The sequence below is a fragment of the Denticeps clupeoides genome, chromosome 13, assembly GCF_900700375.1.
Source record: "Denticeps clupeoides chromosome 13, fDenClu1.1, whole genome shotgun sequence".
NCBI classification, from domain to species: domain Eukaryota; kingdom Metazoa; phylum Chordata; class Actinopteri; order Clupeiformes; family Denticipitidae; genus Denticeps; species Denticeps clupeoides.
The window spans coordinates 20,922,093-20,938,109 of NC_041719.1; the positions used below are offsets into that span (position 1 = coordinate 20,922,093).

Genomic DNA, 16,017 nt, shown 5'->3' on the forward strand with positions numbered 1-16,017 from the left:
TGACCTACGGTCCAGCTACTGGTAGGTGCCATTGACCCCGGAGGCGCGCCAGAAAACGGCCTTCATGGTAGGCCGTGGCCTCTAAGAGTTTGTGGTGATGCCCTTTGGCCTTTGTAACTGCCCGGCTACTTTTGAGAGGTTGATGGAGAGGGTCCTGGAGGCAGTGCCACCTTCCGCCTGCTTTGTGTACCTGGATGATCTCTTGGTGCATGTGACTGACTACGGGACGGCACTGGCGAACTTGAGGTTGGTGTTTCAGCGAGTGGAGCAGAAGTGCAAGCTGCTCTGCAGGGAAACAGAATTCCTGGGACATGTAGTGGGGCCTTGGGGAATACACACCGACCCAGCAAAGAGCAAAGGTGGAGACAGTTCGTGGTTGGCTGATACCGACAACCGTGCGGCAGGTGCGCAGCTTTTTAGATAAAAAAAAATACAGACGCTTCATCAAAGGGTTTGCCAGTATTGCTCATCTCCTGCATCGTATCACTGAAAAAGGACTGCGCTTTGGGTGGGGCAATGAGTGTCAAGCCGCCTTCAACCAGCTGAAGGCAGCACTGATTGAAGCGCCGGTGTTGGCACTTCCTGACCCAGAGAGGGGGTTCATCCTGGACACAGATGTGAGCGAAGTAGGACTGTGCACAGTATTGTCGCAGCAGTACTTCTGAGCAGCATTCGGGGAGAAGACGCCGGGCACCAGGGTGGTATGCGGACTTTGAAGTGGGGGATTGGTGACAGTGAGGGCGCTGTGTTCTGTTATGAGGGGGGGTAGTGTAGCGTTGACAGCCAATATGGCTGGCTTCATTTGCATTTGCCTGCCTTCAAAGCATTCAGGGAGAAGTTGACTCACCATTTGAGTGAATGCTAGTGTGATTATTGAGTTCATGTTCTGGATAGGGGTGGAGTTTAGAACAGGGCTGTTTTAAGATCTGATGTGAGTGCATACCTCTGTTCACTGTTAAGTAAAACGTTTTGACTCTCTTTACCCCCCATCCACACCCTTTGCTGCAATATGTATGTATGTATGAATGTGTATGTGCATATATATTGCATATATATGTGTGTGTGTATTTTTTGAGAGAGATTTTTTTAACCAATTTTCCTGCTTCTTTTATTTTTACTCTCCCTTTTATCTCTCACATTCCCAGTTGCTGAATCCTTAATCCTTCTTTCAAACCTTTTTTAATATGATGCTACCAAATAGGATTTGTGACATTCTGCCATCCAGAGGACAGTGTCACCAACTGTCACATGCCCTCTATTGGACACTCTCATAAACTAGACCAGAGGTCTGTGATGGGAGGGGCTTTGAGATTATGGAACATACTCAAGCTGGGACAGAGGGATAGACAGAGTGAGTGAGAATGAACAGTGGATGGTCCTCTCTAAATTCCTTTGTGACTTATGTTTGTGTTGTAAATGCAAAGTATTTTCTGTTCCTTGGATTCTTTTTCATTTTTTTCTTTTCGATTTTTGGATTTTTATTTTTTTTTCGGTGTGGGGGATTTTTCATTTCACATATGGCGTTTTGATTGATAATTGTCTGGGGAATAACAATGGCTGTGGCTCTGGATGCAGTGTGGGTGAGGGTGAAGAATGTTTGTCAGCAGAACGGACTTCTCATTTTGTCTGTCCTTGCTGTGGTTATTGGATGTCTACTGGGTTTTTTTCTACGTTCAAAAGGGCTCACTGAACAGGTCAGTCAGATGTTCCCCTCCATGTATCAGTCTCCATCTGATGTGGATGTTCAGCAATACCCAACTACACCTTGCCTTGAACCCCCCACCAATCCATATATAACCTATTCAGTAGCACATGATGCTGTTTTCTGTTGCCTGTTGTTGTGCTTTTAGCATTTGAATAAATACCTTGGCCTACTAAAAATATTTCTTCACAATAAGAGCATTAGAGTTTGTTTTCTAATAGAATTGGAAATTTCAAAGCATTTGGAATACTGAAAGAATTGGAATTCTGGGTCCATAATGATGAAAAGCTGTCTGCTTCACACAGATTTTTGATTCAACACATTTTTACATGTTCTTCCCTGCCAAACAGATTAAATGAATTGGGTGGCAGCCTGTCTGTGTTGAAATCTGCTTTCATCTTAGATAATCATGAAGTACATTTGATTGCACTGATATAGGACACCTAGTTTTCTCCTACATCTCATCTTCAAAACCCGATTGTCTGTATAGAGCTTGATCATAAAAGAGAAGGGATTTATGATACTCAATTACTTACACCAAACAAGTTACCAAAAATATATTCCACTGTATACAACAGTGTCAATGTACCACAGCTCCATTATTAGATTAACATTTAAGTAGTTAAGTCTTAAATACCTTCATCAAGACTATCATGAACTACAGCAAATTCAGTAACAATGAAAAAAGTGGATAAATCCCACATCACACTGAAGTAAAAAGTTTAAACTTTTTGTTTAAACTTGATGAGCTAAGGGCAAGCTTACTTGCTTACCTACTTACTGTACTATGAGCCTACTTACTTACCGATTTTTGACTATAGAAGTTTGACAACTTCATGCTGTTGCTGACCCTGCTCTGGGATTTCTTTTTACCTACAACGTATTGGCTGAGTTGCTGTTGTTCACAATTGCTTTCACTTTGTTATAATTTCACTACAGGTGACCATGGAATTTTCAATAGTGGAGAAATCTGACAAAATTAAATTCTGCATACTGTAGTGTCATCACACTGGAATTCAGCTCAAGAGAGCCCAGGTGCTTCATTTTATACACAAGTGGTCACTGAAGGGATTGGAATACAGGCTCCTAATTCTTTTGTCAAAATAACGTACAAAAATATCATAATATATTATTGTTATACACAATCACAAATAAAAACAAAGTTCTCTGGCACTTTCAGATCAATGAAAATTTGCAAGTGACACACAAATTAAAAAATTAATTAATTAATTAAAATTCACATTTTATTTGTCACATACATAGTCATAGACAGTATGATATGCAGTGAAATGCTTTTTGCGACTGCTACAGACCACAGTATTGCAAATGTTGCAAGTATACAATGAAGACCAATATGGAAATATTGCAAACATAACCAAATATTACACTTTTACGTCTTTAACATAAAATATGTGAAACAGGTAGGGTGAAGGTGTGCAAATGAGTGAAAGACAATGTATAAGATTAACAAAAGTAAAAAGAGCAGAGATTGTGCAAAGTGATTGTGCAAGTCAGCAAACTTGATGATGGTGATGGAGTTTGTAGTGGCTGTACAGTCATGGGTGTACAGGGAGTACAGCAGGGGGCTCAAAACACAGCCTTGGGGGGCTCCAGTGCTGAGGGTGATGGAAGCTGAGACATGTCCGTCCATCCTTACTGCCTGTGGTCTCCCGGTTAGGAAGTTGGAGATCCACTGGCAGAGAGATGAGCTGAGTCCCAGGTGCTCCAGCTTGGTGGTGAGTGTGGAAGGGATTATTGTGTTAAATGCTGAACTGTAGTCAATGAAAAGCATTTTAACATAATTTCCCTACCGAGTGTCCAGGTGGGTGAGTGCTGTATGGAGGAGATATGACATGGCATCGTCTGTGGATCGGTTGGGAGGGTAAGCAACTGTAGTGGGTCGAGTGCGTCCGGTAATGAAGAAATGATGAAGTCTCTGACCAGCCGTTCAAAGATCTTCATCACAACTGAGGTGAGGGCTACAGGGCGGAAGTCATTGAGGGAGGCAGGATGGGTTTTCTTTGGGACCAGAACAATGATGGACTCCTTTATTTGTTGTTGAACAAAAGTACATGTAAGATATTAGGTAAAAGAAACATTTTTGTTCATTTTTATTCCTCATTAATGTATACACAGCATCCCATATTAACAGAAAAACACAGAAATGTTGACATTTTTGCAGATTTACACAAAGAAAAACTTATCACAACTTTTGCTGTGACACTTGTATATTTAACTCAGGTGCTGTCCATTTCTTCTGATCATCCTTGAGATGGTTCTACACCTTCATTTGAGTCCAACTGTGTTTTATTATACTGATTGGCCTTTATAGACACACCCCTGTCTATATAAGACCTTACAGCTCACAATGCATGTTAGAGCAAATGAGAATCATGAGGTCAAAGGAATTGCCTGAAGAGCTTAGAGACAGATCTTGCCATGGTTACAAAAACATTCTGCTGGATTTAAGGTTCCTAAATGCACAGTGGCCTCCATAATCCTTAAATGGAAGATGTTTCGGATGACCAGAACCCTCCCTAGAGCTGGCCGTCCGCCCAAACTAAGCTATCAGGGGTGAAGAGCCTTGATGATAGAGGTAAAGAAGATCCCATAGATCACTGTGGCTGAGCTCCAGAGATGCAGTCGGGAGATGGGAGAAAGTTGTCGAAAGTCAACCATCATTTTAAGCAGTATGTGTGAAGAAAACCAGCCACTGCTCATCGCCCATCTAACACAGCCCTAACAGTGAAGCATAGTGGTGGCAGCATCATGCTGTGGAGGTGTTTTGCATCTGCAGGGACAGGACGACTGGTTGCAATCGAGGGAAAGATGAATGTGAAACTACAGGGATATCCTGGACCAAAACCTTCTCCAGAGTGCTCAGGACCTCAGACTGGGCTGAAAGTTCTACCTTCCAAATAGACAATGACCCGAAGCACACAGCTAAAATAATGGAGTGGCTTCACAACAACTCTGTGACTGTTCTTGACTGTTCTGGCCCAGCCAGAGCCCTGACATAAACCCAATTGAGCATCTCTGGACAGGCCTAAAAATGTCTGTCTACCATCCAACCTGCCAGAACTGGAGAGGATCTGCAAGGAGGAATGGCAGTGGATCCCCATATCCAGGTGTTTAATGGGAAATCATTAATTTATTCAATGTGACAGGAATGATAAAAACATAATTGATTAATGAAATGTCATATTAAAATGTTTCACAATTTATTAAATTCGGGCACATTCAGCGCCTTATGAATTTCTTCTGTCATTCTGACTTATCTATGTAAATAATTCCAAATTCCTCAATAAATTCCTTCACTTTTACTCAGTACATTTTCAGGTTCAGCATCTACTGTGTTGATGTAGTATGCTAATCCTAAAATGTCTGTGCTGGAAAATCACCCATGAACAGTTGCACCATGCTGGAAAGGACCAAACTAATCATCTGTTCAAGAGGCAAGATCAGCATTAGTTTCACCCAATTACTTTTGATGGTGATCCTGGTATCCCTGCAGGAAAAAACAGGTCCAGGTTTAACACCAGAACTGGCGTAGACCAGTAGACACAGGTTCAATCCCCTACCATTGTGTGCCTGAGCAAGACACTTAACCCTGCATGTCTCCAGGGGGACTGTTCTTGTAACTTCTGATTGTGGGTCTCTCTCGATAAAATGCTGTAAATGTATATGCAAATAAGGTGTGGTTTCATTGTGGCGGGCAGGTCTGCCATCTCCATTTTTTCTGATTAGTCAGGCTCTCTGAATTCTGGGCTGCACTCGCACTCCTTGGCCACCTCATATTAACCCTTTGTTTAATGACAAATACATCAGGTTTATGCAAAGAGTCAATATTTGCAGGGTTGGTATATGACTGTGTTCTTAGGCAAAACTGTGAGTGAGCCCACTCCCTTGGATGAGCTGCATCTCCTCATATCAATGGTCTCAGGATGCTTTACTGTTGGTATGGGACAGGACTGACGGTAGCGTTCACCTTTTCTTCTGCAGACAATTATTTTCCTTGATGCCACAAACAATTGGAAAAGGGGCTTCATCAGAGAAAATGACGGTTGATGTTTTTCTTGGAGAGAAGTGTCTTCTTTGCTTCCCTTCTTGATACCAGGCCATCCTGCAAAATTCTTTACCTCACTGTGTGTGCAAATGCCTGCTGCCATTCCTGAGCAAGCTCTGCACTAGTGGCAACCCCAGATCCCGCAGCTAAACCATTTTTAGGAGCTGGTCCTGGCACTTGCTGGACTTTCTGAACCCTGAAGCTTTTTCACAACACTTGACCCTTTTGAAGTTTTTGATGATCCAATAAATGGTTGATTTAGGTGCAATTGTAGTACAAGCAATATCCTTGCCTGTGAAGCCCTTTTTATGCAATGCTAAGTGTGTTTCCTGCAGGTAATCAATGTTAACAGAGGAAGAACAATGAAATTAAGTTCATTTTCAAGAAGGACTTTGCAATTCTTTTGATCACTCTTCATAACATTCTGGAGTAAATGCAAATTGCAATAATAAAAACAGAAGCAGCCAAGTTTGTGAAAACCAGTATTTGTGTCATTCTCCATAGAGGGAGCATGGACCTGGAGAAACAGGGAAGGAGAGAGACAGGGTTGAAACCCCTGGGGCAAGGGCCCTCGATGGAGAAAGAAAAAGAAGAGAATGCAGCTTTCAATAGAAAATCTTTTATACTCATCATTTAACCCCCAAAAATGTTGCCATAGACCAATCAGATTGTCCTTTGATGTTTCTGCCTTGTCCAAACAGATATATGACAATAGTCATCATCTACTCCCGACAACACTTTCCCGTCATGGCAGCTCAGGCAATTTGCTGGCCTTTTGGCCCCCTGGTAATGCCTCTTGTATGTTTGGGGTAGCCCACAGTTTGATTTAGATACAAGATGTGGGGTCTTTATTAAAGGTAAAACATAAAATGCTGTGATCCTGGAATTTCCTATCTTATACTGTAACTTTAGGCTCAACGTGACAAACATATTTCAACATGGAACATTAAAATATTTACATCAGTCCACGCATTTCTCTTACATTTCCTGTCCCTTTCAGTCAAGTATATCGTGTAAAGCATGCTGGTACTGTCAGGTTGGCTGGCTTCCACTGCCACACTGCCCCCTTAGAGGCTCATTTTAACGTCCAATCACTGAGCGTTGGTAAAAAAAAATTTACTTTTTAGGGGAGGGGTGCTAAATTCTTTTGGTGGACAATGCATGAGAAAGGGGGGGGGGGGTAACCTTTCCCCTTATGACAACATAAGTTTTAAACAATCTTTTCATGTCAGTGCTTTTTGGCTTTATCGAATGCAGTTACCTTTTGGGTGAGAAGATTGTGGGGGAGGATGTCGACACATGCATTCAGATTCCCTCTGCTATGCATTCAAGGAACATGTGCCTTGGAACTGAAAGCTATGATTTGTTTGTAAAACCCACAGTAGGAAATTTTGTGCGATTAACATTACTAATTTTAAAGCGTGAGAAATGGCATACTTTCCCCCTTATGAGATTGTACTCTCACATACTAAATATAATGTTACCTAATAACTTTGTGGAGTTTCTTACTGCTAATTTAAATGTTGCCAAATGCTTTTATTTGATTAACCAAAATCATCTATTAATTTAACTGATCTGGCTCAGGCACACTATTTTTATTAGATGCTTTATTTTAAATGTCTTGTTCTTGCTTTAACTGTAATGAATATAATGATTATTAATCTGCATAATGTTTGTTTACGAAGCCATGCCGATATGTTTAATAATAATGGTGTAAAGGGAGTAATGGCAGTGATATTTGAGTCAGCTAATCTAATCCTCATGAAGCGGATGTTGTTAGTTGAATGTGACAAATCGCTGGTCCTGACACTGAAACTGCTTGAATGTTGGTTTCCTGCCACCAAAAGCCATCAATAAAGGCTAAAAAATGCACTCCATTTTTGGAAATATGAAATAACATATAGAACATAGAGAAATAACACAGACTATCTAAAAAAATTAGACAGCTACTATGACAAGTGCCAAACCCTGTAACCAATAAGTGAACCTGAACCACATCCATGTCCCACCCATGAACTTGTATGCTGGACAGTCTTAAACTGGATGAGGAACAAATGTAGCAAGTGCAACATTCTGCTCTGAAAACCATTGTTTTCTATGGGTTGTGTGCCTGAAGAGCAATCTTTTGCCGATCTTTTTGATGAGCAATCTTTGGTGAATTTTGTTAAACTTTGACCACTGCATGTTGTGACACATTGTTGCACCCATTAAAACACAGTGTTGAAGCAGGCTGTCAAACCAACATGAAGGAGAGGTTTATAACTATAGAGCAGTTGTAGTAGCCTCATGGCTGCCAACTCTCATGCAATGACTTTGAAACACACACATCTGACTTTCTGATCTGGCAGCCAGACACCAGCCTTATGCACGGCTGAACAGGCAGATTTGTGTTCTCTCCCAATACCACTACCACTCCTCTATAGCAGGTGGTGCAGGTAATGATGCTGCACTCATCGGCAGCTGAAGAAGCTGTAATTGGAAGTGGGATCAAATGCCAATAGGTGGATTTCACGTGACGTCATGCCAAGAAACAAAATTCAGGTGGATGGCAGGAAGTGAAGTAGTGAGGATCTGCCGCCTATGTTTTGGCTGTGTAGTTGGCTGCGTAGTATGGCTGCTGTAATCGTTATAACTGATAAAAGGAAAAGAGGTTACGCTTTGCAATGTAAATGTCAAAAATGACTAAAATCAGTCCAAAATTGCATTTTTACAAGGTTGATTGGATTGGTTTTCTTTTCCACAAATAGCAGGTCGTAATGTGGTGTGATGACCACCGGGACAAAGACACCGAACAACACATGCAGTGATATACACAGTTATCAAATTAAGTAAAGATACACAAAAATACACAATACGGCAGGTGGAGAAGGAAACAGAGCGCTTATTTTTTACTTTTACATTTTACAGCATTTATCAGATGCTTTTATCCAGCCCTTATACAATCAATAGTAACAAGGACAGTCCCCCAGGAGCAATTTACGGTTGAGTATCTTCTGGTGTCTTACCCATTTGGCTACTACAACCCATGGGCAAACTACATGGGCAAACCTTGTATGTTATGTAATATTATGTCAAGATTTTGAGGAAACTATTCATTTTACAAAGATGTTTCTGAGAGTGATTTTCAAATGGATCAGATGACAGAATCTTCAGGGAGCGACAAGTTCCCTGGAACAGGAATCTGTACACATTATGTGGCCGTAAAAATGTAAACATTGAAAAATTGATAAAACACACTGAGCTAAATGTCTGGCATTCTGGTTGTTGTTGCATAAACAATTATATAAACAAAATATAATTTATATACGTACGTATATGTTTATTGTTTTTGTAACACCACTCCAATGTGATTGGATTAATATGGATTATGGATTTGGATTGGATTAATGATTAATTGCCTGTATTGCTATATAGACACTGGGTCTAAATCTGTACAATACAGGCTCTCAGGATCATTGTAGATGAGAGAATGGTCCGGGGCAAAGCATTCAGTCGGCAATATCCGACTGAATGCTTGTGGTCAAAAGGCAGTCAGAAGGCTTGCAGCAAAAGAATAAGAGTTGGAGAAGGAGGATAGAGAACAAACACAGACAATCTGCTTCGATACCTGCTTAAACAAATAAAAAAGAAACTGCAGAAAAGACACAGCAACAACTGTGTCACCTTAATTAATGAATATTAAATGTTATTTAACAGCACACAGTACTAATAATGCAATACATCCACTCCAGACTATGTCTTTGAGTCTTTGAGTTTGCACGAGCCCTTATGTGTGTACCCCTGTGTGCACATCTGTATGTGTGTGTGACTTGTAATTGTAATGAATTACATTTTTAAAATACTGTTATCAACATTGCACATACCAGCGAAAAGCAGGCCATCAACCCAACCGTACATATGCACAAACATCACATAGGGTGTAGACAGGTCAGGAAGACAGGGGATATGGTAAGAACAGAGAAATCAGAATCACATGGGGAGAGACAAAGACAATAAAATATCAGTAAACTAATTCATAATCCCTGGTATTTGTCATGGCACGGATGGAAGTGCCATGTTAAGGGAACAGGACCCCGAAAACATACACTTACAGTTAGAAGTCCTATTAATCTGTCCTGATGAGCACCATCACATTTAACACAATGGTTTAGCAGATTTAACAGATTTCTATCCCATTGCTCCATTTTACTCAGTAGGCCGCAGCAACAGATCTGGTGGCTGAAAAAGATTAAAGCCAGAGACTCCATTGGCAAATTCCCCTGACTCCTCCACCAAAGTGAAAGCTTAAAGAAAGCTTAAATGTTTTGACACCCAGCCAAAACCACTCCAGTTGTATAGAGGCTGGGTTGGAGCTAGAGGATGCTGTGGGGGATGTTCTGAAGTGATGCCAGGCTGCAGATATGGACATTGGTTGGGTTTATGGTGCTCAGGGCTATGCAGGGCTCAGAGCACTTTTATTCTGTTCCTGCTTCTTGTTCAGTTGAATTGAAGTTATTACACATTTGTTATTGTACATCATGATGAAATTGACTCTCCACAATAAACTTGGTGGACTGTGCTCTAACAAAGGAAATTGTAAAATATTTCTGGGAAATTACAGAAAGTGATAGTAGACTATGCGGACTTTATATACTGGCAGACACTGTTTAAACAATTTATAATGTGTAATATTATCTAGACAGAGTGAGAAATTATTTATTGTCCTGTGGTCCTATTTTGTAGAAAGCGTACAACTGACTGGTGCATATTTAAAAAAAAAAAAGAAGTACATAAGGACTCAACTTTGACAGCTCTGATGTACCAAGGATGATCAGCTTGTGCATCTAATACTCTGTAATGTAATTTTCTCTATTTGCTTGCTTTACACAGGAAGTGAAATACTTCCAGTTCCCTGGGGAACTGCTAATGAGGATGTTGAAGATGCTTATTCTGCCCCTTGTTGTGTCTAGGTAAGTGGCCTTCTTTGCTCTCTGTCAAGCACAAGCTTTCTATCATTTTAGTCAGGCTCGAGTCAGCCCTGCTCAGACAGCAAACATGAACTTTCAGTCTATAATACCTATCCTTTTCGTATGATTCGTTGCTTGTGAATTTGTTTCGTGATTTGTAAAACTGTTTCACATGTTGTAAATTTGTTTTATTAAACATTTTTTATTAAATGTTTGTTTGACATCAGGTGATGCGCTGTAATTCATTATAATTAATTATAATGTGTGGTAATTAATTTTAAAAGAGAAATAAAAAAATGGAGATGAGATTAAATGGAGGCAAGCAACTGGTGATTAGATTTTAAACCCTCTCATTTCCTTTCCCTCTCAATCTAGCGTTTGTAGCATGCACAAAAAGAAAGCCAGGCTTTTAACAAGCTGAACAATGCAAGAGCTTGTATGTCATGGCTGTATGGAAATGGCGAGATAAAAACACTGACTGTGTGACGGTCACACTGCAAAACAATAGGCAAAGGTCAGGCTTGGGCTGAATTCTGTCAGTCTCAGGCCGGGTCGAGTCTAACACTTTAGGGACAATTGCATCTCTAACATTGACTCTATATAGCCTTCAGCTTTAAATAAGGAGAATAAGTACAAAAATCAACACCTGCTAGATTTTTTTTGCAAATAAAAGTTTGCGATTAATCATTTTATTCTTTTAATGTGTTAAACAAAGGAATTGGGTTGGGGGTCCTGGCTTGTCTTAGACACAGGCAGGGGGTGCTTGGTTACTGTCACGATTGGGTGCAGCTGGAAACACAGTGAGCACCGGTCTGCTTGACAGGTGTGGTTAATTGGGTGTACATGGCTAGAGCCCAATCATGAGAACCTGCTGAGCAGCCGACCGGGGCTGCGACATTTTCACGTGGACCGTGCAATTTGTGTGTGCCGTTTTCAGTTCTGGCAATCGCCACACGCCTGTGGGTTGGTTTCTGTTCTCTTTTTTGATTTCCTTTGTATTTGTGTTTAATAAACCATTGTTTCCCAGTATGTCCCGGTTCTGTGCTTCATTCCCTGTCATCTTGCGGACAGTTACAGGCATAAATGTGAACTGAAAAGTTTCTTTTTTATGTTGTCTGTACAAAGAAAAATTACAAATGATTGATGTAAAATTAATTAGAAAACAATATAACAGGCATTTAAACTTACGGTTGCACCTATTTATTTGACATTTAACCTAAATTAGTGCATAGAACATATGATTCTGTCACAGGGGGAATTCGATGACGAACTTGCAGACATACTTTGGGCGTGGGGATAAGCCGTCGTACCGGTAGAGGACACTGGCCGAGCGGGGCAGGAGGATCGGAGGCGCCTGGCCGGCGATGAATGAGGAAGCAATGGACGCGCTGCAACGCAACGGGGAGTCAGTTCGGGATCTTTAGGAAGGACCGGGGCAGAGGAGAACCGGAAGACGGCGGGTTTCAGGATGGTCCGGGATCTTGGACTGGACGGGAGTAGGTCTTGGGTGGCAGGAAGGTAGGGAAACCTGGAATCCCGTCTTAACCGATGGGCCAGGTAGGTTCAAGGTCAGGGGCAGGCAGAGGTTGTAGCCAGGACGTTCCAGTCGGGGTTCCTTTCGTGGTTTCCAGGGGATCAGGCAATTCTCGAAGTCGTGGGCAGGCGAAGGTCGTATTTCAGGAAATCACTATTATCGTAGGTCGTGGGTGAGAGAGCTAGCGTCTCTGGCGAGTAAACTCATACAACTCATACAAAGAGCGGGCGTGTCTCCATGGGGTTACCTCACTTTTATACTTGCCACCGCCCGCTTCCATTTCCTCTTCCGGGTCGTCGTCTCCCAGGCTGGTGAGGTGCCCTCTAGCAGGCTGGAGGCGCGTTGGCCATGACAGATTCCAATAAATTGTGCACTTAAATCAGTTCTATGAAATGAATCAGTGATTTGCATGAATGAAAAAAATATAGGTCGGTCTATAGAAATTCTGTAGAATTTTCTATATTTTATAGAAATTACAATAAGCAATTCTAAATTCACCAGATGCCACTTAGTCAGAGATGACCTCACATTACAATACAACTGCATTTTTGTACTAGATTAGTATCAATGGTAGATTCTGTGTGTGAGTGTGAGCATTCTGCCACATTCTCAATTACATTTACATTTACATTTACATTTACGGCATTTGGCAGACGCCCTTATCCAGAGCGACTTACAACGTGCTTTCAAGTTACCATCGATGAAGAGATCAATTCCGGTTCACTAGGACCCCAACTATGAATACATCTATTTAGTTCACTCTGTTGTAGATTCTGTACACAAAGTTCGACAACAAGAAAATTACAATTTAATCTAAGTATTCTTTAAAGAGGAAGGTCTTGAGCTGTCGTTTGAAGGTGCTCAGTGACTGAGCTGTTCTGACCTCGAGGGGAAGTTCATTCCACCACCGAGGGGCCAAGACGGAGAAGAGTCTAGATGAATGTTTTCCTTTTACCTTCAGAGATGGAGGGACCAGGCGAGCAGTACTGGAGGCTCAGAGTAAACGAGGTGCAGTGCGGGGTGTAATAAAGGCTGTGAGGTAGGATGGTGCTACTCCATGTTTGGCTTTGTAGGCCAGCATCAGTATTTTGAACCTGATGCGTGCAGCTACTGGGAGCCAGTGAAGGGAACGTAGCAGAGGGGTGGTATGGGAGAATTTGGGGAGGTTGAAGATCAGTCGTGCTGCTGCATTTTGTATGAGTTGAAGAGGTCTGATGGTACATAGTGGTAGACCAGCTAGAAGGGAGTTACAGTAGTCCAGTCGTGAGATTACTAAGGACTGAACCAGTAGTTGGGTGGCCTGGGTTGACAGATAAGGGCGAATTCGTCTGATATTGTAGAGAAGGAATCTACATGAGCGGGAAAGATTGCTGATGTGAGTTGAGAAGGAGAGTTGGTTGTCTATTGTTACCCCAAGGTTGCGGGCTGTTGCAGAAGGAGAGAGCTGCGAGTTGTCTAGGTAAATAGCAAGATCCTGATGTGGTGAAGAATCTGCTGGAATGAATATTAGTTCAGTTTTGGTGGGATTGAGTTGGAGGTGATGGGCTGCCATCCAAGACGAGATGTCGGTTAGACATGCAGAGATTTTGGAAGCAGCATGAAGATCAGAGGGAGGAAAGGAGAAGAGGAGTTGTGTGTCGTCAGCATAGCAGTGGTAGGATAATCCATTTGAGGAAATGACCTCACCAAGTGATCTCGTGTAGAGGGAGAAAAGGAGAGGACCTAGCACCGAGCCTTGAGGGACACCAGTGGAGAGTCTACGTGAGGTAGAGGTGGATCCTTTCCAAGTCACTTGGTAAGATCGCTCATCAAGGTAGGAAGCAAACCACTGCCATGCTGAGCCCCGAATTCCAAGCCTCTTCAGGATTGCCAAGAGAGTCTTGTGATTAACAGTGTCAAATGCAGCAGATAGGTCAAGGAGAATAAGAACTGATGACAGTTTTGCCAATCTGGCTGCATGTAGCTGCTCGGTAACCGCCAAAAGGGCAGTCTCGGTGGAATGAGCTGTTCTGAAGCCAGACTGGTTAGGATCCAGGAGGTTGTTCTGTGATAAATGGAGTGATAGTTGGTTGTAGACACAGCGCTCAAGGATTTTGGATAGAAATGAGAGGAGGGAAACTGGTCTGTAATTGTTAATGTCTGTAGGATCAGCAGTGGGTTTCTTTAGGATTGGAAGAACCCTGGCTGTTTTAAAGGCGGATGGTACATGGCCAGATGAGATTGAGCTGTTTATGATATAAGAAACGAAAGGGATGAGGTCAGGGGAGATAGTTTGAAACATTGCAGAAGGTATTTTAAACTGCTCCTGGCAAAATATCATACAAATACCTTTGTAGCATAACATCTGTTTCCTCCTTTTATGCTCTCTTTCCCTATATTTCCTACAATGCTATAATTTAAAATGTACAATAATTATGTATTAATTATATTATAATAATAACAATAAAAAAAGGGTTGTGTAGAGCATCTGTCCATGTTTGGAGCTACTGGACACTGCAGAGTAAGTTTTAGTCCAGTGTCATGGTGTACATTGCGTGTCCATTATAATGCTACTGGTCTGTTTGAAGATCCCTGAAGCTTTAGCTATTACGGTGCTGGTGGCTGTGGTGACCCTCTGATATATTTCATGCTGAGTCGTCTCATCAGCAGTTCATTGCTAGAGACAAGGATCCCTCTGGTGGACTCACAAGGTGGTCTGGAGTAATGTTGTTAAAGGTGAAAGAATGCTATCCTAGTTATATTATCTACATGCAAATCGAATGAGAGACCTGAGTCACTAAGGATACTGTCATGATCCGGACCGGCAGGGGTTACTCCGGATCCGGAGTTCGGACCGGAGTTTCATGTTCGTCTCGTGTAATGTTCCCTTATCGTGTTCACCTGGTGTCTATTTATATAATTGGATAAAACTATCCTGTTCGTGTCTGTTCGCCGTCGGGTCATTGTGCGTGTAGATGTTCCCCTCTCTTGTGAAGTTTGTATTAAACCCCTGTCCTGTGATCGTGCGAATGCGTCCTCCTTCATGCCATGTCCAGCCCACCCGTGACAGAATGACCCGACCATGTAGACGCAGCCGATCTACACCCCGCTGAGTTCCAGGGAACCGTGGTTGGTCGGGAGGACGTCTGCACCACAGATCCATGTTCAAGGGTGGTAGTTGCCTAGTGGGTAAGATACTCGCCTGTGAACCAGGAGACCCAGGTTCAAATCCCACTTACTACCATTGTGTCCCTGAGCAAGACACTTAACCCTAAGTTGCTCCAGGGAGACTGTCCCTGTAACTACTGATTGTAAGTCGCTCTGGATAAGGGCGTCTGATAAATGCTGTAAATGTAAATGTAAGGTTCCATGTATGGACGTCCCCCGACGCCGCCTTCTCGTCCGGATTCCAGCGACACAGCTCCGGTAATCGCCAGTGCCCTGCCCAAGATCCAGTCCATGTTTTTAAAGTTTCCCCAAGCATGACAGACTCTCGGCGGCCTACGAAAGCTACCGTGGGGTCGAGAGGATCTGTCACGCTGTCCATGTCCCCCCTGGCGATTCCAGTGACGCAGTTCCGGTAATCGCCAGTGCCCTGCCTAAGATCCAGTCCATGTTTTTAAAGTTTCCCCAAGCGTGACAGACTCTCGGCGGCCTACGAAAGCTACCGTGGGGTCGAGAGGATCTGTCACGCGGTCCATGTTCCCCCTGCCGATTCCGGAGGCGGGGAGTACCGGCGAATCCGTGCGACCGGACCTCGATGGCGCAGTTCAGGTGCTCCCGGCGTTAA

At 42.5% G+C, this 16,017-nt stretch overlaps 1 protein-coding gene across 3 annotated transcripts in view; it reads left to right on the top strand.

Annotated features, from left to right (window-relative positions):
• The window catches only part of slc1a7b (solute carrier family 1 member 7b), a 31,896-nt gene continuing 15,879 nt past the window's right edge, over positions 1–16,017 (top strand). Inside the window, exons 1-2 of one of the 3 annotated variants that reach the window (XM_029000429.1) lie at positions 1–21; positions 10,638–10,717. In XM_029000429.1, coding sequence (XP_028856262.1) covers positions 10,674–10,717 — 44 coding nt within the window. In that variant the 5' untranslated portion in view covers positions 1–21; positions 10,638–10,673. Of the gene's footprint in view, positions 22–1,553; positions 1,695–4,745; positions 4,831–10,637; positions 10,718–16,017 lie in introns of those variants that run through there. The other 2 variants (XM_029000427.1, XM_029000428.1) reach the window with 2 other exon arrangements.